The sequence below is a fragment of the Hippoglossus hippoglossus genome, chromosome 22, assembly GCF_009819705.1.
Source record: "Hippoglossus hippoglossus isolate fHipHip1 chromosome 22, fHipHip1.pri, whole genome shotgun sequence".
Classification (NCBI taxonomy): Eukaryota; Metazoa; Chordata; class Actinopteri; order Pleuronectiformes; family Pleuronectidae; genus Hippoglossus; species Hippoglossus hippoglossus.
In genome coordinates, this window is record NC_047172.1 from 23,826,679 (window position 1) to 23,851,827 (window position 25,149).

Consider the following 25,149-nt stretch of genomic DNA (forward strand, 5'->3'; position numbering starts at 1 on the left):
TCTCTCGATGTGAGATTCTCCACACTGTCTGACAGATTCCCTCTCCTGACTTCTCCTCCTCTTTCCTCTCTCCACCCCACAGCACCACGGAGGCCAGCTCTGGATCAGCTCACACAGTAAATACAGTAGGAGCCTACAGCTGTGACTTCAGGTCAGTTTTACACCTCTCCACGTGAGCAAAGGGGTGTTTTATCACAGGGACGTTTTTAGGTTTTAGAAGTTACGATGGTTGAAAGCATGGACTATGAGAAGCAACAGAAGCGTTACTGCATCCGTGGTAAGCATGTTGTCATCATATGTGTGACGGTGGTGGCGTGCTCTCTGGCGGTGGGCCTTGGGGTGGGCCTCTCCAGGTCAGATACGACCACCAACCCCACCTCCACCCCCTCCACGCCCTCCACGCCAGGCCCCACAGCAGGGCCTACAATCCCTTTGCCTACTGGGAGAGGGCCTTGCCAACCTTCCATGAACTCCACTGGGGACTGGAGGAATTTCCGCCTCCCTAACTACGTGAGCCCGGTCCACTATGACCTGAATGTGGAGCCGAACATGGAAGATGACACCTACATGGGCACTGTGGACATCCATGTAGAAGTCAGCAAGCCCACCCGCCACCTGTGGCTCCACATCAGAGAGACGTTCGTCAGTGCCATGCCTAAGCTGAAGATGCTGAACAGCCAGGGGGGAGAGAGGGAGCTGCCAGTGAAAAGCTGTTTTGAATACAAACCGCAGCAGTATGTGGTGGTGGAGGTCGCAGAGGAGCTGCCAGTCACTGCCGCAGGAGAGGTGTACGTGCTGAGTCTGGACTTCCAGGGCTGGCTTAATGGCTCTGTGGTGGGATTTTACAGGGTCATCTACACCGAGGAGGGGATCACCAAGTAAGTTAACAAGATTTGAACTGTCGTAAATAATATAAACAAAGTGTTAAGGAGAGGATGAGGATTATGTTTCTCTACAAATTGCAACAGCAAACATGTCACCAGCTGCTTTAAGAGGGGGGCTGTATGTGTAAATGCAAATGTCTGAGTGAGAGCCTAAGGAATTCCTGCTGAGTTTCTCCAGCTAGTCCCCAGGTATAAGGTCAGGTATAAGATTTGATTTGTCTGCAGTGTGAAAATACTGGATTGTTTGGACTGTCGGACCAATCACAGGATCTTGAGCACAGCTTGTCAACTATTAAACAATAGCAGTAGAATAAAAGAGGATTCAGATATAAAAATTTGCTTCAGTAGCAAATTATAATTTGTTCAGATAATGAAATCAAAAGCATTCGTAATAAATTATGTTTATGTTTAATGTTTTCGCACCACACACATGGGACATGGGGTGGTATGTCTTTCTCAAGCTCGGGTCCTCTACCAGGGGCCTGGGAGTTTTAGGGTTCTCTCTCTATTTTAGATGTTCGTAGGACTGCGCTTTTATGGACAGAGGCTTCAGATGTTGTACCTGGAATCTGCTGGGGCCCCTCTCCCAGTTTGGGGGTTACAGTCCCTAACCCTCTTACTAGCACCTACATTCCCCTGACCCAAATCCAATTGAGCAACTGAGGGACGTTTTTTATCTGTGTACATAACTTCTGTGAAATGTGATCCCTACTATCACAGGGATCACATTTCATTTCACCTTCCATATCTGTTCTAGCTGTTCTTTCAGTCCTTGGTACTTCTCAATCTTCTCATGCTCCTTTTCCCTGATGTTTCTATCCGCTGGGATTGCCACATCTATCACTATTGCCATCTTCTGTTCTTTATCCTCCACCACTATGTCCGGTTGGTTAGCCAGCAGCTGTTCGGTAGTCTGGAATCTGAAGTCCCACAGGATCTTAGCTCTGTTCAACCAACCCCGGTGGTATGTCCCATCAGGACCTGGGCACCTCTAATCCCTACTCGGTGCAGATGTTCCTCTACACTATCCCCACCACTTGGTTATGCCTCTCAGTGTGCGCTGTCCCAGGCTGCATCTGACACCCTGCTCCTATCTGCTGGTCTGTCTCAGGGGCATCTTTGCTCAGCCTGCACCTTGGGTCTTGTCTGCTGTGGTAGACCCTAGCCTCTATGGATCTTGTGCTTAGGGCCTGTTCTTGTGCTGCCATGATGAGTGCCTCTGTGCTGTCTGTCAGACTGGTCGGATCTCTTGATATCAGCCACATCTATTTGTCAGTGGTACATGCCATGCAGGGGCTTGTCCTTCCATGATGGTTCCTCTTCGTCGTCGTCCTCCTCATCATCATTGGGTTTCTGCTGGATAGTGGCTTTGACGCTCACTTGTCCTCGGCCTCCCTCCTTTCGCTCAGTGCACAGCCTCAGGGTGCTGGACTTGGGGTGAAACCCTCCATGCACAGTGAGAAGCATCTTTGTCTTGATATCAGTGGCCTCTATCTCCTTCTTTGGCCAGGTTATTACACCAGCTTCAGTTCCATTTGACTGTGGAATCCCAAGGTATTTGTAGCTGTCCTGAACATCTGTTATGTTGCCTCCTTCTGGTAGGTTAATCCCTTTAGTCCTGATCGTCTTGCTGCAGTCGAATGACATGACGATGTCGTTGCTGTAGATTCGGCTGGTGTGAATCAGTGAGTCCATGTCTCATTCACTTCATACATGAAGAGGAGGTCACTGATCTTTGCACCACTTCGAAATCGGTATCCGTAGCCATTCTTTGTGATGATCTGGCTCAGGGAGTTCAGGCCTATGCAGAACAGCAGTGGGGACAGAGCATCTCCTTGGTATATGTCGCACTTGATGATGAACTTGTGATATGGGCTTTGAGTTGGCCTCCAGAGTTGTTTTCCAGAGCCCCCATTGAGTGATTAGGTAATGAATCTGTTTATTTATTTATTCACCCTTGAACTGAGCAAAAGATTGGTCAACCTTAATGATGTTGGAAGAGATAGTGGTGGTGTTCAATAAGTTCGATCAACTTTGCACAGGTCGGAGGCAGATATTCCCTGGGATTTGCTCTTTTATTATTTTAGTGTGTATTGAGACAGTTTATGAGGGTGTTTATTGTTCTACATCAAAATAAAGGAAAACCTCAGCGAGGCACATCAACAGTTTCTGTTTAGATGCATTCAGTATCCAAAGGTCAAATCCTGCTACCTTTAATTCCTCCTTGACCTTCCTTGATTAAAGGATACAAAAAATCCATAGCAAAGTTCAGATAGAGTTGATCATCACTGGAAGGGTGTCTGAACTGCATCAGTTTTCTCTGTGAATACTCATAGTTACTTGTGCATAGAGGAACCAGTGGTTGAAAATGAAAACATAGCATTTTTCCCACCTGGACTTAGAGACAAAATGAATAACACTGGTTACTATGTAAACGTAAGTGTGCAATCATTAACTCCCAGTCAACGCATTCATAAATCACTCCAATGGACATTTACTTTATATCCCACACCAACATGCTGTACAAAACATCAGAGACCAATCAGTTAATCAACCAATTTATCATTCTGATACTTTTAAAGCCCAAGCTTGAATATTCAAGTAAAGTAATATAAAATACATAATAGTTTGATGAATGAGTCCCATGTCAGGTTCTGCTTACTGGCTTTTTACAGGAGCTTTAACTTGACATGATCTTCATCAGTGGGTGAAATTTGCTCAAGAGGTACTGCTGAAGACAATGTGGAAAGCTCCAGGAAATTGAATAAGTGAACCTTGATTCCGGAATGTTTAGTCAAACTATAAAATTTTACATTCATCAGCTGTCTTTTTGGGTAGAATAATAAATTATATTTTCTGTTGACCATTCAGAATCAAACTTTTGATTAGCAAACACTTATCAGCAGTGGGTCATTGCAAACAACTTGTAGTTTGCTCCATGAGCCTGGATTCATGGCAGTTACAATGGTTTCCAATTGTGACACATGTTTAGACAGTATGTGGTAAAAGCATGATTAGAAAATATAAAATATAATCCACCTCAGTCCTAATGCTGAGCATGTTCCAAACAGTCATTGTTTCTCCAGCTGAATCAATACATCATATATGATGTATTGAGAGGAAGAAGTGTGTTGCTGTTGTAGTATTCACTATTTATCTATTATTCATAAGGGTTAGGGTTAGTTAATCTTATGCAACACCCACGTCTGTAGTCCTGTTTTTATGTTGCACTGTCTTCTGCACTTGTCCTTGAGGAACGACCTTATGTTCAGCAGTACACTCTGTATGACGATGAATGACAATAAAAGTTGACTCTACTTGACCTTGATATTTTACTTTGTTGTAAAGTGTTGGCCCTCACCAGTTTCAAGGGTGAGGTGTAAAACAGCTGATCACAGACACTTCCTGTAATCATTTCTTCTCTATCTCTTTATCACCAGAAAGATTGCTGCGACTGATCATGAGCCGACAGACGCCCGCAAGTCATTTCCCTGCTTCGATGAACCCAACAAGAAGGCCACATACAGCATCTCCATCATTCATGACGCAAACTATAAAGCTCTGTCCAACATGCCGCTGCAGGTAGTACTGAGGACACAAATGTCCACATCATACCATCAGTTGTTCTACTCACATTGTTAGGGTCACATTAAGAACCAGGGCTCTGGAACTGGAGGGTTGTCTCTTATTGAACAATCTTATTGGTTTGACTGCTGGAGTCTACAGTGAACCTGGAGCTTTACAGCAAGTTAGGCCTCATCCCCAAATCCCCTTTTCCTGTAAAAGTGAAACATATGGTTTGAAAACATGATAGAGTAATAATATGTAACATAACAAATATCCATGTTTCAGTTTTCTAGTTTTGACTCTAATTAGATTATAGTTTGTAGACATTTGTCAGGATTGCGAAATGTGTTATGATGTGTAGAGGAACTCTAATTGTGTCTGGTTATTTTACTTGCCTGGTGTGTTTAATTTGTGTCCAGTTCTCCCTGCCTCCCTGTTGCATTCCCTGCCTGTGCTCCATCACTCCTTGTTTCTCTATTCACATTCTCTGTGCTTCCTTTCAGCTCTCTGATTCTGCTTCATGCTGCTATTTGTTTTACCTCATGCTACCTCATGCTTTACGTCTGCTCCCTCTTGTTACCTTCTGTTCCTGCTTATTTCCTGTTTTCTGGTGTTGTTTTGAGTTTGTACCTTCAGTTTGTCTGTGCACCTGCTTTCTCAGGGAGCCTGTTTAGTCAATATAAATGATCTTCACTGCATCACAGGTCTTGAATCTTAAACTTGCGAAGGAAATATCTGCCAATCATGAATTTTTGCTCAACATGTTTTATTGACATTTGACTTTATTGACTGGGCTTCATCGTTCCTCTGAAGACTTCTAGAGGTAGCCATGAAATCCTTATAATTACTGCTCGGACTTCCTGGTACATACAGCATTACTTTACCAGGAGGACTGTTAACAATCCTGCTGAACTCAGACCCGTTGCAGTAGGTGGAATGAGTATGATTTCTCAAACTTTCCCATGGTTGAGGTAAACAAAGACGGGGGAGGCCGAGTTCAGAGTAAACACTTTGAATACCAAAAGCAGAGGAATCAATCTTGTGCCTGTGTTTTGGGGCCAGGGGATCCACCCAGCTCTACAGACTGAATGACATCCACATTAACCCACTAGCCTTTTTTTCTCTGCCTCTCCAGGGCCCCCCTCAACAACTGCCTCGTAATAAATGGAAGACCTCCTTCCAGAAGTCCGTCCCCATGAGTACCTACTTGGTATGTTTCGCGGTGCACCAGTTTGGCCACGTGGAACGAACCTCTGCTCGAGGAATTCCTGTGAGTTCACCATCAATGCCATTGCTAATAGTGATGTATACTGTTGATGTATACTGTCAGATACATTCTGTGTTTGCTCTTCCTCTGCCTTTGCAGCTGCGAATCTACGCTCAGCCGACTCAGTTGAGAACTGCAGAGTACGCAGCCAACACGACCAAGGTCGTCTTTGATTTCTTTGAGGAATATTTCAACATGACATACTCCATCCCAAAACTGGGTATGTTTTCACATTCATATTCATATCCCTGTCCCAACTGTGGTTATAAAATAGCTCAAATTGTATTCATTTTAGAGATCTGTCCAGATCAACTTATAACAGAATCTGAAATAATTCATTGTCTATGTCATTCAGTAATATGTGTATACAAATATGTGTTTCAAGGCATTAGATGTATTAAAAATGATCTATAACTTAATGAACAGATCATGAAGATCACTTTATCCACTGTATATTTAAACCAGGAAACAAAATATTTGTAAAGGTGTGGTAGAGACAATTGTCAGCACACAAAGAAATGTTATAATCAGTACTGTGGACAGTGATGGGAGCTAGTGATTCTCACAATAAGGCAAAACAACAAAAGTGAACAAAAACCCTGTCAAGTACATTCACACTGTAAAAGTTAATGTGCTTATGTGTGCTTATTTAGGCCTATATGCTTATATAAGTTAAGTTGTGGTCTAAAATGATGCTTGGCACATGTATTTCAGTTATTTTCAGTATAATAGGTGCAGTTGCTTCTTCTTGCTATTAATGAATTTGTATATGAGCTGCAACATTGATATCTGATCCATGAGACATTACAATCTAATTCAGTACTGGAAGATGTTAGAGTCAACAAGGACATTATCATTTGTCTAAGATAATCAGTTTCCTAATTTCCACTGAGTAAACAAAACTATTTGAATAAATAGATAAATCATATAAACAATCTTACTTGTATTACTAAAACTACTAATACTTAGAAATAATAATAATAATAATAATAATAATAATAATAAAGTTTTCTTTTAAAAATGGTATAAAGTGCTTAACAACAAGCAGTGAAACAAAGAAATTGAAAACCAGACAAGAACGAGGTAGTTAATATCACTTGCAATTTTTAAGTGGTAACAACTTGACAAACAAAAACCTTTTAAGTAAGTAGATATGAAGTACTTAAGAGTAATAATTATATTTATGTACCTTTTTTAAGGCACATTTTTTAAAAAGTAAAATCAACTAGCCAGACTTTACAGTGCAGTGAACTGTGCCTCTCAGAGTCATGGTTGGCCGAGGTAACAATGTTTGAAAAGGCCTCAGTTAATGTATTTGCATTGGTCTGCAGCCCACAGCGTGTTAATACAAGCAGAGAAGCAGTTTATATGCTGTTTAACATCTGCGTTAACAGAGTGGGTCTTAATGAATTGACACAGTACTAAAGTTTGACATCCCATGATAATGATCCTGTAAAAATGAATCACATCCAGTGTTAACTGTCCTAGCTGAAGAAAAAAACATACCATATCACCTCACATTAGACGAATCAACACACCTCATTGTGATCAATAAAGTTTATCAGAATCTACTGTGCAGATATGATTCTTCTTTGTGTACCAGAGGGTCATTTGTTGTGAGGGATTCTAATCTAAAGGAAATATCTGCAACATATTTCTGGGAATGAAGAATGCCCCTGCCGACTTTGATGGTGATAATGTAATTAATTTATCAAGATACAATCTGAGTCAGTCATTATATCAACGTCTCACCAGAGTTGATAATGCAGTAACGCCATAAAACATCCGATAAGAGCTTGCCTCAATGTCATCCCTGAGCTGTCTCATTCCAGATAAGATAGCGATCCCTGACTTTGGCACCGGTGCCATGGAGAACTGGGGGCTCATCACCTACAGGGAGACAAACCTGCTGTACGATGAGAACCAGTCTTCCTCCTACAACAAGCAGCGAGTGGCCAGTGTTATTGCCCACGAGCTGGTTCACCAGGTACAACTGTCTACTCACTTGTATCCAGGATATTTTCATGACCTCGCAAATATTCTAATTGTCAGTTTTTTATGCACCCAGTGACAGAATCAGAAATATGAATTATTACTTTGCTTATTTTATTTGTGTAATGGAACCATGTGGCACATGTGGTTGTCAGAACCTTATTGTTGTGCACTATACGTACATCGCATTCAGGACACTATATCTGAAAAATGCAATTTCTCGAGAACTGTCCCTATAATTTCCATTTTATCCTAATAAACCCTACTTGAATTTATTTCAGAGCCAAGGGTTATTACTCTAGTAGAGTAGCATCTACAGGGCTGCGAGAAAAGAAAGAGAATAAAAGGCCAGAAATTAAATTAAAGTCAGCATCAGCATCAGCACACACTTAACACTTCAGACCACAATGATGATTGAAACAGATTGCCTTACGAAAGTACAAAACAGTCAACTGACACCTATTATACTGCATATAAACAGCTGCTGCAGAAACTGTTTCCATCACACAGCAGATTGTTATCAGCTTTATTTTAGTTTCAGTGCAGCAATTAAGCCACACGTGATGAAACCAAATACATCCCGTAAGCTCACTGGCAGTTCTATGAAGGCTTTTATCTTTATTTTAGTCACACCAAGTGGTAATATACGAGTTCACAGTTCACAACTGTAAAAGTTCAAAATGTTTCTCGAGTTATTGTTCAAACTTTTTTTTATGAGGCATAATCTGGGAACATGTCTTTCCAGGATGTCAGCTATTGTGATGGGAGATAAGCTACCTTGAGGCAGTCAATAAAGTTTAACTGTTCAAAGTTGTGCCAATGAGTTCGGTGGCCGAGGGTTCAACACACTTAACAAAACACGTGCAAATGGTGAAAACATTGTTTAATTTGCATTTGAATGATCAGTCAATGTTAGATCACATTTAGCTGCATGGACACATTCAATACGACCTGACTATGTCTGTTGTATAGTCATATTGTTTGTGCTCTAGCATGCAAAGCTTGTTAAACACTCCAGGATATACAGACACCCTTAGCTGACTGACCTTTTAATGACACTCAACCCCCATCTGCAAGCAATGTAGCAACATCCTGTCTTCCTGCTAAATGTCGAGATAAATGATGACTTCATTTCTTTTTGGACATGATTATTTAAAGTATTTTCCAGATTTAATGGAGACAGTAAAAGCGTAAGTGCTCTTTGAGTTCAGTTTGACTTCAGGCTGTTTTAGCGGAATATAAAATAAGAAATATTATCACCCATTGGTTTAGGTTGTTTTGTGTCTTATTGAGGTCATTATGAAAATGGGATTTTATCATCTTCAAACAGTTGTTTCTCTGCTTCAGGGCCCTCACCTGACATTACCATACATGGAGTGGTGTGAGAACCACTGAAACCTCACACAACATGGGGAGGGGGAAACAATTCCCATAAGGAATTTCAGCTTTGTTCAGAGTTCAGGCAAATCAGATTTGTTCCTCAAATCGGATCGTAAGTATCGTAAGGTCTGCAACTGTTTTCCAGTTGCAGACCTTACGATCCTTACAATCACTGGTTTGAAACCCAGTTTGAAAGCCTGCCAAGAATGGAACCTGTGAATCCTCCTTCTACAAATTCCATATGAAGTTTCCTTTGTTTGAAAGCACAATGCTCACGTTAGTTGTCTTTTCCAGTGGTTTGGGAACATTGTGACCATGGACTGGTGGGACGACCTCTGGCTCAATGAGGGCTTTGCCAGTTTCTTTGAGTACATCGGTGTGGAAAGAGCTGAACCTTCCTGGGGCATGGTAGGTTGCACCAGACCCACACTGACAGTGAACATGTGAGACAGGATGTCTGCACTCTGACACATACCTCGTGTCTTCCTGTTGTTTACAGCGAGACATCATGATCATCAGCGATGTGCTTCCTGTGATGGTGGACGACGCCCTCCTCTCCTCCCATCCAATCATTGTGGACGTGTCGACCCCAGCAGAGATCACCTCCGTGTTTGATGGCATCTCATACAGCAAGGTACGACTCCTGAGAAACCTCACACAGTTGAGGTGTCAATGTCCATAAAAACCCTGTTTTCCACGGCAACATTTAAAATCAGCTACAATAAGGAATTGTTTATCTTTGCTATTATGTTGTTTTGGTATTATGTTTGTGTATTTGTTGTTGTTGAATAAGGCTTTTGCTTGTGATAAAATGTTTCTTCTTTGTTTATTATGAGGAGCTCTGTTAGTTTTGATGCACTAAATGCATTGTGTATCATGCAATGAAAAAAATCCTTTGTAATGGAAATTATCCAACCTATTCCAGGGAGCGTCCATCCTCAGGATGCTGGAGGACTGGATGGGTAGAGATATGTTCAGAGATGGCTGTCGAGTAAGTCAGACACTGTTGCAGCTTCATGACAAATAATTCATAGTTATGACCAATAATTCATTAATGATGACACCTAGTAAGGTTCAAGTGCTCCAGTAGCTGAGTGGTAAAAGCCTGTTTTTGTTTGTTTCTATGTTTGTTTTTTCTTCTTTCACCAGAAATATTTGAAAGACTACCACTTCAAGAACGCCAAAACAGCCAACTTCTGGGCATCTCTCGCCGATGTATGTCCCGCCTTTATCCTAATCATTTTCCGTACAAAAGTATAATTACCAAGAAAAGAATGTTTTTCTGCTCTTGTCAGGAATGTGGGTTGAGAGGATGGATATCAAGTATCATGTCTGCGTGTTAGGGACCAAGCTGTAGTCAAGAATAAGAACATGGAAGCAGGAAACAGCCTGACGCTGTCCAACGTTCATAAATACCCCCAGCTTTATACGTCTATACCCAGAGACCTATAGACTCATAGTCTGTCATTGCTGGAAAGATCCATACAGTTACTGTGCCTGGAATTTATTCAACAAGAAAATAGTTACGGCACATAACCCTTCTTAAACCACAAATTGTCATGTTTATATATGTGTGTGTGTGTGTGTGTGTGTGTGTGTGTGTGTGTGTGTGTGTGTGTGTGTGTGTGTGTGTGTGTGTGTGTGTGTGTGTGTGTGTGTGTGTGTGTGTAATGAAACAAAAAAGTGATAAACTATGTTAAACAAGTGCTTTGTTGACTTTGCACAGAACCAGTCTAATTGTTTCCCACTTTTTCCAGTATTTATGCTAAGTACTAATTTATATGCACACAGATGTGGAATTGATATCTATCTGAACATCTCTCTCTCAGAAAGAAATAAACAATGCGTGTATTCCAAAACCTTTGCTTCAGAACATTAACCAATATAAGCTATTTATGCAGGTGAGTAGATTGCCAGTTGCAGAGGTCATGGACACATGGACCAATCAGATGGGTTATCCTGTGCTGGATCTGTCTGTCACAGAAGCGAATACCAAACTGAGCCGGAAGCGTTTCCTCCTGGATCCTAATGCTAATCCCAGCCAGCCCCCTTCACCTCTGGAGTAAGTGACACAAAGAGGATAGAGCTGCTTAAACCCTCAGAGCTCTATCACGCCATAGTCAATATTTTGATAATGGCTCAAATGGCTGAATGCAATGTGAATGGTAGGAGTGTGTACTTATGAGAAAAGAGATGTGATCACAACACTGCAGTTCTCCCCAGATACAGTGTACAGAGCTTTTCAGCATCCATCATCTTTCATAGCATCATTTTGGTTTATGGTCCCCAATTGTATAGTTCTGGTTTAGCTTGACACCCTGTCTGCACACCTACTACAGGGTCTGTGTTGATGTGGCAGATTAAAATGATCCACTCCTACTCTCCCCTCTGACCCATACACTCATTGAACTGAAGCTTAGTAGTCACTTCCGTGTAATGATTCAGATTTCGTGGGGAAGTTGTCTGGGTGACAGATGACAGAAAACCAATATTGTGTAGACACCCTGTTGGTCAAAATGACAGCAGCAGCTGTTAAGTGCTGTGATAAGGCCATGGTAAACTTCCTTCACAGCACACACACAACATGAATGTCACATCATCAGTTTAGTTTCAGAAGGACAAAGATCATTAAACAAAAGTGTCCGTGTGGGAAAAGGTGTGTGTTTCCTCCCTCCCAACCAGCAGATTCAGATGAAACATCCTGGCAGCTTGAGACTGAGTAGCTAATATTGCTATAAACACATGCAGACACAAAATCGCACACACACACACACACACACACACACACACACACACACACACACACACACACACACACACACACACACACACACACACACACACACACACACACACACACACACACACACAGACAGTTCTGCTGGATTTATATTTTATGTGCGGTTAACATGGACCCTGCTGAACAGCAAAACTGTTCACCTCTGCAACACTACACGTTTCGCACATGAAGAAGAGCACTGACAATCTTTAACTCCCGTATTGTTGCCTTCATTGTCAACAAACTCCATGGAAATCAGAAAACTGTAGGGTAAAGCACAAGCAGCCAGTCAGTTCTTGCTGCCCCCATGTGGTGTCTGTGTTGACACCACAGCCCCAAAGTATTTACATTTTTGTGGATGAGTAACACATTAGCTACAGTGTAACCTTACAGCCTACACATGTAGATGCCACAAGCATAAATCCAGCTTTACAGACTAGCTGGTGACCACAGTGGAGAATTTAACAGCTTATGTGCCAAATCTATTTCCATAGCAGAGCTAATGGAAGATAATGAGTGCAGCTTTAAAGGGGACATATCATGCAAATTCCACTTTGTTAGTGCTTCTACAGGTTAATGTGGGTATCTGGCATGTCTACCAACCCAAAAACTCTGGGAAAAAAACACTCGCGCGTTTTGTTATGGTTCCTCTAAGTCAGAAACGTCATGCTTGAGCGACTCGATTGAGCTTCCTGGGTTTTGTGTCGTAACAAGGCACTGGAAGTCTCCCTACATGGTCTTGGCCCACCCCCCACCTCATCCCCCCGTCGCCCCCCCCCGTCACGCCGGGTTTACACCGGAGGCAGCGAGGCAGCGCAGCGCCGTTCCCAAGCGCGCAGCCGCCTGGCTGTTCACACGGGACGAGCATTTCTCCGCTGGTCAGCCCGCGATTCACTCACATGTGGCATTTGTCTGGATCGTTGGGACTGGGAGGCTGCAGCAGCTGCTCGGGAGCGACCGCTCGCTCTCCCATGCGTGAGCTGGAATTTGTGTCAGCGCCACACAGCCAGCAGTGTGGAAGACTTCCGCAGTGTTCAGCACTACTGTAACACCGGCACAAACACACCGAGCCCCCCCACTCGTTATGCCGGGGTACACCGGACGTGGAAGCGCCGCTGCGAGGCAGCGCAGCGCCGTTCTCAAGCGCGCAGCCGCCTGGCTGTTCACACGGGACGAGCATTTCTCCGCTGGTCAGCCCCATAGACTGTATATATAAGGTCAGCCCGCGATTCTGCTTTCTCCACTTGTTGTTGTACCCGTTGAATGTCGGGGTTCGGGGGTAAATGATGGTCTTCATAGCCCCCCCCCCCACCTCTCTTTCTCTCTCTGTCTGTCTGCTTGTGTGCTTGTAGTGGATGGGCAGAGGGGGACATTTAATTATGTGATTGGGAAAATTAAAACTCCAGGACAACAGAAGGGGAATACAAAGTATGGGATGCATATTTGATAATTTATATCATATAAAATATGTAATTTATATCGTTTAAAATCATGGGGGGAGAGGGGGGAGGGGGGAGCTGGCTCATTAGCATTTAAAGGAACAGGCACTCAAAACAGGTCACTCTGTGGAGGGCTGTTTTATACAGGGTAAAAAGGGTGCTTTTATATGATCCTTGTGGTATTTTGACCAAAGTATGTTACAGACATTTCATTAAGACCCCAAGGAACCATATCAACTTGTGGTAAAATGGGCATGCTATGTCCCCTTTAAACAATCAAATGCAAATGTATTTGTAACAATGTCCTAAATCATTTTACATTTTAGGACATTGTTACATAAAATTACGCCCTAAGGTTTTGTATGTCACTACACTGATAAAAAATAATTGTGTCTTTGTTACAGGTACAAGTGGACTATCCCAGTGAAATGGCACTCTGTGAAAAGTGACAAGAATATGTTGACAATGTTTGACAAGAGCAGCAACGGTAATGATCACAAAATATTCAAACAAAAATAATCAGCTCTTCAAATCAATCGATAACATTATTATTATTAATAATAACATTATTATGACTGTGTTGATTTTCAGAGCACGTCATAAGTAACTACACGCCCTCAGTGGATGGTCTGCTTAAGGTGAACAATGATCACATTGGATTCTACAGAGTCAACCATGACCTCCACATGTGGAACACGATCAACAAACAACTTCAAGACAACCATACGGTATTTCAATAATAATAAAAGTTACAATTTTAGGAGCATTTGCTAAAACATGCACATGTTATCAAATCTTTTCAAACTAATAACATTAACAATTTTTACTATGACTTTTGACATTTTTATGTAAAATACTTTTTCTTGTAAAATAAAAATATTGCAGATGGTCTTGTTTTAGTGTTGTGATATTTAATCTTTCCCTAATAAGAAACACAACACACAACTCTTACTATAAAAATAGGGTACCATTAATAACTGTATTCTGGAAGAAGTTATTACTCTATCTGTACATTTAAATTACACTGAACATAATATTGATTGTACTCTATTGACATAGTTAAAACATGTAAGTAGAGTATCTTCATACTCTACTTACATGTTTTTAATTTTTTCCTTGCATACTACCTTCTTCGCATTTGGTAGAGATGTAAAAATCTTAAACTACAGTTTGCTTTCACATCATCATCAGAATCAGAATCAGAATCAGAATCAGAAAGTATTTATTGCCAAGTAGGTTTACACCTACCTGGAATTTGCCTTGGTATATAGGTGCATACAATGAACATAAAACATAAAAACACAATAAGTACTACACATAAGAAAAAAACAATATATAAAATAAAAATATATAAAAGATATAAAAAGTAAAGTAAAAAGTAAAATGCAAAATGCAAAACAGGAGTGCAATGTGAATGTGCAATATGCAATGTGCAATGTGCAATGTAATGTAATGTGTGTTAATGTAACAGACTTGAGGCGTGGGGGCGGGATAAGAGTCCAAGTCAGGTGGGGGTCCCGGGCCTTGTTGATAAGGCCAACTGCAGCCGGGAAGAAGCTGGTCTTGTGGCGTGAGGTTTTGGTCCTGATGGACCGCAGTACCGAAGACCGAAGTACCTCGAAGAGTTTGTGACCCGGGTGGGAAGGATCGGCCACAATCTTACCTGCACGCCTCAGGGTCCTAGAGGCAAACAGGTCCTGTAGAGATGGCAGATTGCAGCCAATCACCTTCTCAGCAGAACGGATGATACGCTGCAGTCTGCCTTTGTCATTGGCAGTGGCAGCAGCGTACCAGATGGTGATGGAGGAGGTGAGGATGGACTCGATGATGCAGGTGTAGAAGTTCACCATCATTGTCTTTGGCAGGTTGAACTTCTTCAACTGCCGCAGGAAGTACATCCTCTGTTGAGCTCTTTTGGTGAGGGAGCTGATGTTCAGCTCCCACTTGAGGTCCTGGGAGATGATGGTGCCCAGGAAGCGGAAGGACTCCGCAGTGTCGACTGGGGAGTCTCTCAGGGTGATGGGGGTGGGTGGGGCTGGGTTCCTTCTAAAGTCTACAACCATCTCCACTGTTTTCAGAGCATTGAGCTCCAGGTTGTTCTGACCACACCAGGTCACCAGATGGTCAATCTCCCACCTGTAGGCGGACTCATCCCCACCAGAGATGAGCCCAATGAGGGTGGTGTCGTCCGCGAACTTAAGGAGTTTGACGGACTGGTGACTAGAGGTGCAGCTGTTGGTATACAGGGAGAAGAGTAGAGGGGAAAGAACACAGCCTTGAGGGGAACCGGTGCTTATGGTCCTGGAATCAGAGACATGCTTCCCCAGCCTCACGTGTTGCCTCCTGTCAGACAGGAAGTCTGTGATCCACCTGCAGGTGGAGTCAGGCACACTCTGCTGGGAGAGCTTGTCCTGTAGCAGAGCCGGAATGATGGTGTTGAAGGCAGAGCTGAAGTCCACAAACAGGATCCTGGCGTAGGTTCCTGAGGAGTCCAGGTGCTGGAGGATGAAGTGAAGGGCCATGTTTACTGCATCGTCAACAGACCTGTTGGCTCTGTAGGCAAACTGCAGGGGGTCCAGGAGAGGGTCAGTGATGGCTTTGAGGTGGAGCAGCACAAGGCGCTCAAATGCCTTCATCACCACAGAAGTCAGGGCGATGGGTCTGTAATCACTATCAAAGCGACAGTAAAACTCATTCAAGTCGTTGGCCAGGCGTGGGTCGTTAGTGGAGTGGGGGGCTCTAGGCTTACAATTTGTAATCTGCCTAAGCCCTTTCCAGACAGAGGCAGAGTCATTGGCTGAGAACTGGTGTTGGAGTTTCTCAGAGTACAGACGTTTAGCTTCTCTCACCTCCTTGCTAAACCTGTATTTCGACTCTATAAACCTGTCTCTGTCCCCACTCCTGAACGCCTCTTCCTTCTCCAACCTTAACCTTTTGAGTTTGGCTGTGAACCAGGGTTTGTCATTGTTGTAACACACCCTGGTGCGTGATGGAACACAGCTGTCCTCACAGAAGCTGATATAAGAAGTCACAGCCTCTGTGTACTCGTCCAGACTGTTTGTAGCAGTCCTGAAAACCCTCCAATCTGTACAGTCCAAGCACGCCTGAAGATCCTCCACAGCTTCACTGGTCCACTGCTTTGAAGTCCTCACAACAGGTTTGCAGAGTTTTAGTTTCTGCCTGTATGCAGGAATCAAATGGACCATGACGTGGTCCGAGAGTCCCAGTGCAGCCCGGGGGACGGCGTGATAGGCACTGCTTACTGTGGTGTAACAGTGATCCAGAATGTTCTCCTCTCTGGTCGGGCATTTAATAAATTGCTTGTATTTGGGGAGTTCGCGGGTGAGATTTCCTTTGTTAAAGTCGCCGAGGACAATAACTAAGGAGTCCGGGTTAGTCCGTTCCACACACAGTATCTGGTCGGCGAGCATGCGTTGTGCCTCTTGCACGTTAGCCTGCGGTGGAATGTAAACACCGACCAGAATGAATGAAACGAACTCACGGGGGGAGTAGGAGGGTTTTCATCATCATCATCATCATCATCATCATCATCATCATCATCATCATCATCTTACTGTATGTGTTAATCTTCCATTAGACTGACTTTACTGTCTTTAACAGGAGTTTGATGCAGCTGATCGTACGAGCTACATTGATGATGTCTTTGCACTTGCCCGGTGAGATTTCTCCCAAACACACATTTGTGTTACCAGTCATGTACATACTGTAAACACTGTTTTCATTTCATTGTTTAGGGCAGACATTATAGACTATGGCAATGCCTTCAATCTGACCATGTACCTGACAAATGAGATTGATTACATAGTGTGGGACCGCGTGGACTCCTCCATCTCCTATGTGAGGGACATGCTGGTAGCCGATGCTGCTCTCTACAAAAAGTTCCAGGTAAGCAAGCTGCAAATCATTCCTGTAGCTGTCACATTCCCAACAAAGAAGTATATACACCTCCATCGCCCCCTGGTGGCTGGCTGCAGAATAGGTCATTAACCCTGCCTCCCTTATGTTAGTGGGTGGGACATACTACAAACTAAAAAGGGCACATTTCTCTCAAAGGTCTTTTCTGTCATTTTAGCGAGGTCACGTCAAACTGAATTATAAACTGCATGTTCAAGTCTTCATGTTTCTGAAAAGTTTAGTTTAATTAGTTTGAATTAGTTGTTTGATGCCAGAAATGGCCTGAGACATCATGATTGACAGCTGAGACTCTTGATCGGTCGAGCCAATGCATTGGCGGTGCCTTAACTCCAAGTGCAACTACTACACAGACTGAATCCAAATGATGTCACCAGTGCAAGATGGCTATACCCGTACCCGGAATATTTTGGGTCCTTTTTTTGTTCCGTTGAAGGAAGTGGAGACGTGTCATCCATCTTTATTTACAGTCGTTGATTCTTTTTAATAGACAGTCAGCGGTTAGCAGTCAGTTTTAGAGGTGTTTTTTGGATCAAGAGTCATACTTTTTATTCATCCTCTCTTCAGATCAGATCAACCTACATTGTCATGCTGTTTCTTTGAGACTTTGATGGTTTCATTATACGATAGCACCAGCCTCGGTGCTGGGAAAAGGACAAGGAGTGAGGAGTAATTGGTGTAATCACATCCTTGTTTCTTTTCTTTAGAAACTCTTTGGAAATCACGTCAGAGCGATCTCCCAACGACTTGGATGGAACGATATAGGAACTCAGACAGAGAGGTACACTGGGAGCAGTGCATACTTAACAAGACTTACTGTATATGTCCATTCAAGTAAACACCTCAGGTCTTTCCCTGGTGTTATTTACAGTCAGTCTGTGATCATGATAACAGTAACAATATTGGGACCATTCAATAAAATATGTCTTTGTTCTTTTATGCTAACCCATGCAGATATTTATCACCCAATGTAAAATGGCTTGTATGTGATTGGCAGGTTACTGAGGGAGACCGTGCTCAGTATTGCTTGTCAGATGGGGGACCAGGATGCTCTGAATGAAGCCTCCAGTATTTTTGACCGCTGGATTAATGGAAGTCTCAGGTATAACTCACTGTCATTTATATATATTTGTGTCAGTGTGTCAGTGCGAGAGAGAGAGGAAGAGAGCGAGCAGAGTCAGGATGTGCTGAGTGAATCAATGAAACCACAGCTATGAAGAAAGATTTGACTCATTGAAGAAAAGTGCGCAATGTGATATGGCCTTTATCTTAAAAAACGCTGTTACATTTCCCTCATGTTCTGGGACTGTCATACAGAAAGTATGAAATCCAGTTGTAGTTATCAACGCCAATGAACAGTTTGGCCCGGGAAAAATGTGATCACTGTTAGTGGTTTCCACTGTATTCTCAAGTAACACACCATCAAGTTAAATATACTGTAGTATTTGTATCATTCATTCAACTATTGATGTCAGAACTACATGAAGACATCAAGACAGATTTATAGGAACTATTGTTCTCTGATCCTTACAAACCTGACTTATTTAAAACTGACGTAATAAAAAGCGTTTTCTGCTTTTTCCTCCCATATTTGTTGTATTATTATTATAATCACATGGAGCCACATGTAAACATTTAAACAAGACAAAGTGAGGGCACAAAGCAGGGTATGTTTTGTTTACACTCTCAGTTTGTGTCAAACAATTTTTCTTTTTGACTTGTTGCCCTCACAGGTGGCGTGAAGAGATTAAAAAACAATGTTTTTGACGTGGTACATTTTACATGGCTTAACACTATCTTGTGGTTGTTTCTGTCCATCCAATTTTTTGTGCAAATAGTTCTCTAACTGAGGGAGGTGGGCCGTTCTCCCGCCCACAGACTGCATTACATGCATAGTTTTCTGGTGGTCCTAAGCAGCTACTTAGTTGGTTGTGAAGACAAATATTACTTAGATACAGCTCTTTTTGTAGAATCAAGTTTTTAACCTGCCGGGAAATTTCTTAACCTTTTTACCTGCAGCAGCGTAGCAGTGAACCTGAGGCTGCTGGTCTATCGATATGGAATGAAGAACTCGGGTACAGAAGCCAAGTGGAACACGATGTTCCAGAGATACAAGAATACGTCTTTGGCTCAAGAGAAGGACAAGCTGCTGTATGGACTGTCGTCTGTGGACAACGTGGAACTTCTGTACAAGTAATCAAAACATCTCGTCTTTACTTGGCTGACCTGATCACCCAGTTCTATAACATCATTTTAGCCACAGATTTAATATTATAGTGGAAACAGTGAGGTGCAACAAAATCTCAGTTACCACACTCCAGAACACAACAGTGTGAAGCATCTCCTGGCAAACACGTGTTCAACCAGCCCATTTTGTTAGAAAAGATTTTAAAAAAAAAGATTTTAAATTTGAACTAAACCAATGAAAATAGGAAAATGTTAACAGCTTTCTGGTGTCTTTGTCTCCATGTGACCCCTGAGGTGATTATGACAGGTTAGCAACAGCATCGGTTTCAGCAGCTCAGTTTACAGCACCACAGGAAACACTGACATGTGCAGGTCTTTGGGATAGAGTTCAAATCAATATCCTCTGTTTGCTTCAACCACCTTCAGGGATAATGGGGGTCACAACACCTCTGGTGCAGGATCCTCCCCAGCGTTGTAACACCCTATTTTGTTTTAGTCTGCTTATTTGTCATAAAATCGAATACTGCTTTAAAATTATTATTATGAAGAGTAAAAAAGTATGGAGAGAAAACGTTTCTTCTGCCCCACAGGCTCCTGGAGGCCACTAAGGATGAGAATGTGATAAGGAGTCAGGATCTGTTCACCGTGGTGCGATATGTGTCTATTAACCCACTGGGAGAGAGTATGGCCTGGGACTGGACCACGCTGAACTGGGACTATCTGGTCAACAGGTCAGTGCCAACGAGGCAACAACAGCTCACAGCGACAGATGTTTAAATGCACCTCAAAATTATACATAATCTTTAGGCTGCATTGGTAAATGTTTAGCCCCTTGGTGACACCAGAACAAAACGAACACACTTAGCTTGCATTCTTCCATAATGACACACATAGTCGACTCATCTGATAGAAAAAGCTGATTGACTCCTTTCCCATCGCCAGATTTTTTTCCCCATTTGTTTCTGAGTCACATTTGATGTCATCAAGAAAATGCTGGAAACTGAGAATCTCTCTCACCTCACTGTCTTGGCAGTGTTGCATTTTGCACAGTGCGAGAAAAACCCCCCACAGGCGTTCATGTTAGTGGGTGGGTTGTAGTGGGTTTTTTGACCAGTGGAAAAGGGGCTCCATTTTCGAACTTGGGGAAGTGATCGTTCCTGCCGATGGTGGCGGAAGTCACATGTATCTGAAAGTCAAGGGCCGATATTTAGACAAGTGACATTTACAGTTAAATGTTGCTGTTATTGTTTTTGTGAAGTGCACAATCACACAGAAAACAGTGTACAACAAGGCAGTGTACCAAGAGAGGTATCCAGACACAGTGTTAGCTTTGACTTGTGCTACACTGAACTAAATCCAACTGATCACATGATCACAGGTGGTCATTTTGATCCTCAAACCCCAACAGGATGGGACTAACATTACAGGGAGAGGTAGGGAATAATAAAAAGTACTGTGTTCCTTGGTAGTTCTTGTCAACAGGGTTTTAATCACTAGGGTCTCACAGGGTGTGATCTGTAGTAGACATACATGACGAAGCCAGAAGCTTCCACAAGGGGCCTGGTAGAGTTGAAGAGGAGGAGGAGAGAGAGATGTGGCACTGCCTGAGCTGAATCTCACTAAAAAATCACACATACCCTCTTGGAGTCCACATTATTCAGTGTGACACTTCCCAAGGCCCATCTCACATACTGTGAAAGGCCCTGTTTCTGCTTACGAAACACTGGGAATCATCCGATATAAACATTTTCCTCAGTATTAAATTGATCCAGTATTGTCAAGGGATTGCTATTTTACCAAAGTGTTTTGACAAATGAAGGCCATGCAAACAACATGGTGAATACCAGTTTCTATCTGTATCTGACATTGCAGACATTACCTTTTTTTACACTTGAATGATCTTTGTGACTTGGGTAGAGTAGAGTGGTCAAAAGAAGAAGAAAAGCATGCACACTGTGCTGGTCATGGTAACGACTTGTCTTCCTTCTACCAGGTACACCATCAACGACAGGAACTTTGGTCGTCTACTCAGTCGAATCAGCACCAACTACAACACAGAGCTGCAGCTGTGGAAGGTAAGCACTGACCGTACTGCAACTTACTCCTACTTAAGTTATTTATGGGGGGGATCTTTTTCACTTTCAATTTAACCTGTTAGGGTTTTCCTCTTTTGAAGAGTAGTATGTTTTTTTATGTCTTTGTCTTCCACTACCTTATATAGTTATTATATTTATTTTTCCAAGAAGAATTCCACTAAAAATATTTCTTTTGAGATGGCTGTGGCTGGGCCAGCTGGGGCTCAGCGGGTCGTCCTCTAACCAGAAGGTCGGCAGTTCGATCTCAGTCTCTAAAGATCACTGCTGGCATGTTCAGTTTGATAGAGAGATTGCTGCACATAAATGCACTGTGTGAATGGATGAATGGCAACAAACTGTACTGTAAAGCACTTGTGGTGCTAATCAAGACTAGAAAAGTCCTCAATAAATACTAATCTTTTACCATGATCCTCTCAGTGGGCCTCAAAAGTAATGGATGATACTGGCAGCGGTCAGTTTGGATTACGGGGCTGGGTTAGAAAAAAGATTTATCAACAATTTAATTTTTGATGTAAATGACCCATTATCAATTCCTAAATCGCAAAATTTACCTTTGCTGTTGCACCTTTACTCAGTAAACTTGTGCATCTGGGTAAATTTGTATTCGTACATGTAACAACATTACTGTGTGGTGTGTTGTCTTTCATAATTGTATTGACACTCCGGTGAATGATTTTCACAGAGCACAAATATTACCTAATTTCAAACCTACAATCATAAAACTACAAAAATATAAACGGCTGATTGACTGTAACATGAATAACAATGCTGCATGGGAATCAGACTGCAGGTTATTGAATACAAAAGGGTAACAGGAGGGTGCGCTTTAATGATCAGGATGTCACACTGCTCAGTCTCCATCTGGAATTGAGGCTTCGAACAATTGTTGGCATAGAACATTGGAACAACAGTTGAACCCTGAAGGCATCATGGGAGTTTGCTCAGCCATTTTACATATGCTTTGTGGAATTTGACAAGAATTCAAGGGTCAAGGGTCTTGTAGGGAGCACTGCAATAGTATGATGTACAAGGGCTGTTTATTCAAGCCATCCAGTCCTTATAGAACCAGAGAGAGAGAGTTGCATTATGCTCTTTCAGAACATGGTCTGGCAGTGCCATCCCTGCACACAAGGCAATTACAGTACAGACTGTTCCTCTTTGTGTTTCTCCAAAATACTGTCAGAGCAGGGGCATCCATGTCTATCAAGAACTTCCTGAAGTCTCGTATCTTTTGAGAGCACCTCTTCTAACACCTTGACATGTCTAACTATTACTGACTGTGTACTTTCTCTGTATTTTATTACCTGATCTTGTGCATGTAGTACTAACTTCATGGTCTCCACTGTACTGAAGCTTTAAGGTTGTTCTTCAGTTGCAAGTCACTTTGGGTAAAAACACTTGATGAATACATGTCTGTTATTACATAACAGGATATTTAGTGCTCTTCTGCCAGAAGTGCTCTCAGTCATGATTTGGAGAAAAAGACTGTACTCATGCATGTGGGGAAGGGGATTATGATTCAGAGGGGTGGATTCAGATGTTGCCATCGACATTTTGAGATGTTCTGCATTTTGAAATCGTACTTCTATTATACATTGCTTTTCAAAGAAGTCCTATGAGGTTTTGGACAGAGTGTTTACTGATCACTGCAAAAATGGTTCACTGTTTGTATAGTCTGAGTCAAAGCAAGTAGAGGGTGTCAGTTTTTGTCTACGTGTCTTATAACACATTTTTTCCATGCTGCTCTTGTAGATGGAGCATTTCTTCAGTCTAACACCGGATGCTGGTGCGGGGGAGATGCCCAGGCAGCAGGCACTGGAGAAAGTGAGGAACAACATCGAATGGATCAGGAGGAACGGGGATGAGATCAGAGGGTGGCTGGACAACAATGTGGCCTAAAACAGCAACATTGCAAATCACTGCTGGGATACAGGCACATTGTCACTGTTAGGAATCAGAGCACGCACACATACCTATTCACATACAGGGTGTGGGTGTCCTTTTTGAAGGGCATAAGGAGGGCACTGCTGGTCTGAATCAACACTTGAACAATAATAAAAAATCAAATGTCTAAATAGAAATGAATGTTTTTAGCACTTCACAATATCGAAATTCATACCTGATCTCATATGTGAAATTCCATTTTTGTAGATGCTGTTTTTCACAAAAGTCTGGATTTGACCAGAATGTCATGAACTTTTCTGAGGTGTGCAAAACAAATGTACTACTGCTTTCACGACTATTGAACATAATGAGGCATGGGTCAAAAACAAGCAATACAAGAGTATTCAATTTACATTACCTGTGATAGTTAATGATAATTGAAACACTGTGGTCTTGCAGCTCAATCTCTCCAGTGTTCTTTCATCATGTTGGTTGGAAAATATAAAAGGCCAGTGTTTGTTTATCATTGTATCCTTTTCCTCACTAGTTTTTACTAATAAATAACTCTTGTTTCTGCTCATCACCAGAAGGATATTTATGTTTGCTTGTTATAAAATTCTTGTAAATTTAACTTATAAAAAAATCGGAATTATTTTGTTTTCAACGAGACAAAAATGCAAATATTTGTATGATATATTCTTTAAATTGAATTAAAATGACTTTAAAACCCAGGTGTTTTGTGCTTATGCTGTATTACTGTGTTTCACACAACCTTTGCGAGACACAGAGCAAAACAATTCCAACCAGAGGAGACACCCTAAAACATTTCAAGGTAGTTTAAAAAAGTTCTTATATCTTAGATATATTTTAGAAAAGTGCTGGATCAGGTGAGCCTCAGGGCTCTGATGTCATCCAGAGTTATCCCTTTATCTTGACATATTCACCTGTGTCTTCAACGTGTATGGCTCCGCTTTTTCATCCTGGGATTAATTAATATATATATATATTTTTTTTTCATTCTTTGCATCGTCCCATGAAAAAATATCAACACACCCTCTCACTCACATTGACGGAGGATCTCGTGCTGTGACCTTTTTCTAGGCGACTGGCCGGAGGATGTGTCTGCAGAAAGTCCTGAAACTCTCAGTCAGACATTCACGGTGACACATACAGCTGAGAGCAGCTTATGGTAAACATTGGTACACAAATCTGACAGTGCTCAAATACAACTGTTTGTCTCACCCTCTCTTCTCTCAGCACAATAATGGTTCAAGCTCCACATCCCCACTGGCCCCACTGATGTAGCCTTCTTTCAGAATGCTTGCTTGACAGACAACACATTGCAACGACGTTTGTTGTCTCGTCACACCGACCTTCTGAGTCACTGCAGTTCAGAGGGGTCTGTTCATTTTCCACCTCAGTTACCAGAAAATTCAGCTGAGATCAGACAACATCACGGGGGGAGCTATTTGTCCCCTGAGCCTGGTAACTTCTTGGATCTCCCTGTGTTTTTCCACACTGGAAGATGTAGACAATCCTTGATGGTCTCCTGGGGCCTTTTGAATCCAGGCTGGCCTTTGTCAATGTAGGCCGCTCCTCTTAGCCCTGTCCTCCGCCAAGAGAGCAGGAGATCTTGGTGCCTTGTTGGTGCCCCGCTGCCCATTTTAGTAGCAAATAGTGTGACAGGACCTGTTGTTTTACCCTCTACTTGTCACTTCCTCCCCCTGACCTGATCACCTCT

General features: G+C 42.4%; 1 protein-coding gene across 1 annotated transcript; it reads left to right on the top strand.

The window, feature by feature from the left end:
* The first annotated feature begins 36 nt into the window (after positions 1–36).
* Positions 37–24,133, top strand: enpep (glutamyl aminopeptidase). Its single transcript, XM_034576328.1, has 20 exons — positions 37–878; positions 4,325–4,466; positions 5,587–5,721; positions 5,818–5,938; positions 7,551–7,705; positions 9,385–9,498; positions 9,590–9,724; positions 10,016–10,081; positions 10,240–10,305; positions 10,992–11,152; positions 13,713–13,795; positions 13,900–14,036; positions 16,930–16,985; positions 17,064–17,214; positions 17,949–18,022; positions 18,239–18,343; positions 19,261–19,434; positions 20,019–20,159; positions 21,422–21,503; positions 23,277–24,133. The coding sequence occupies exons 1-20, from the start codon at positions 226–228 to the stop codon at positions 23,421–23,423; spliced, it is 2,898 nt and encodes a 965-aa protein (XP_034432219.1). The 5' UTR covers positions 37–225; the 3' UTR covers positions 23,424–24,133.
* Positions 24,134–25,149: the final 1,016 nt, after the last annotated feature.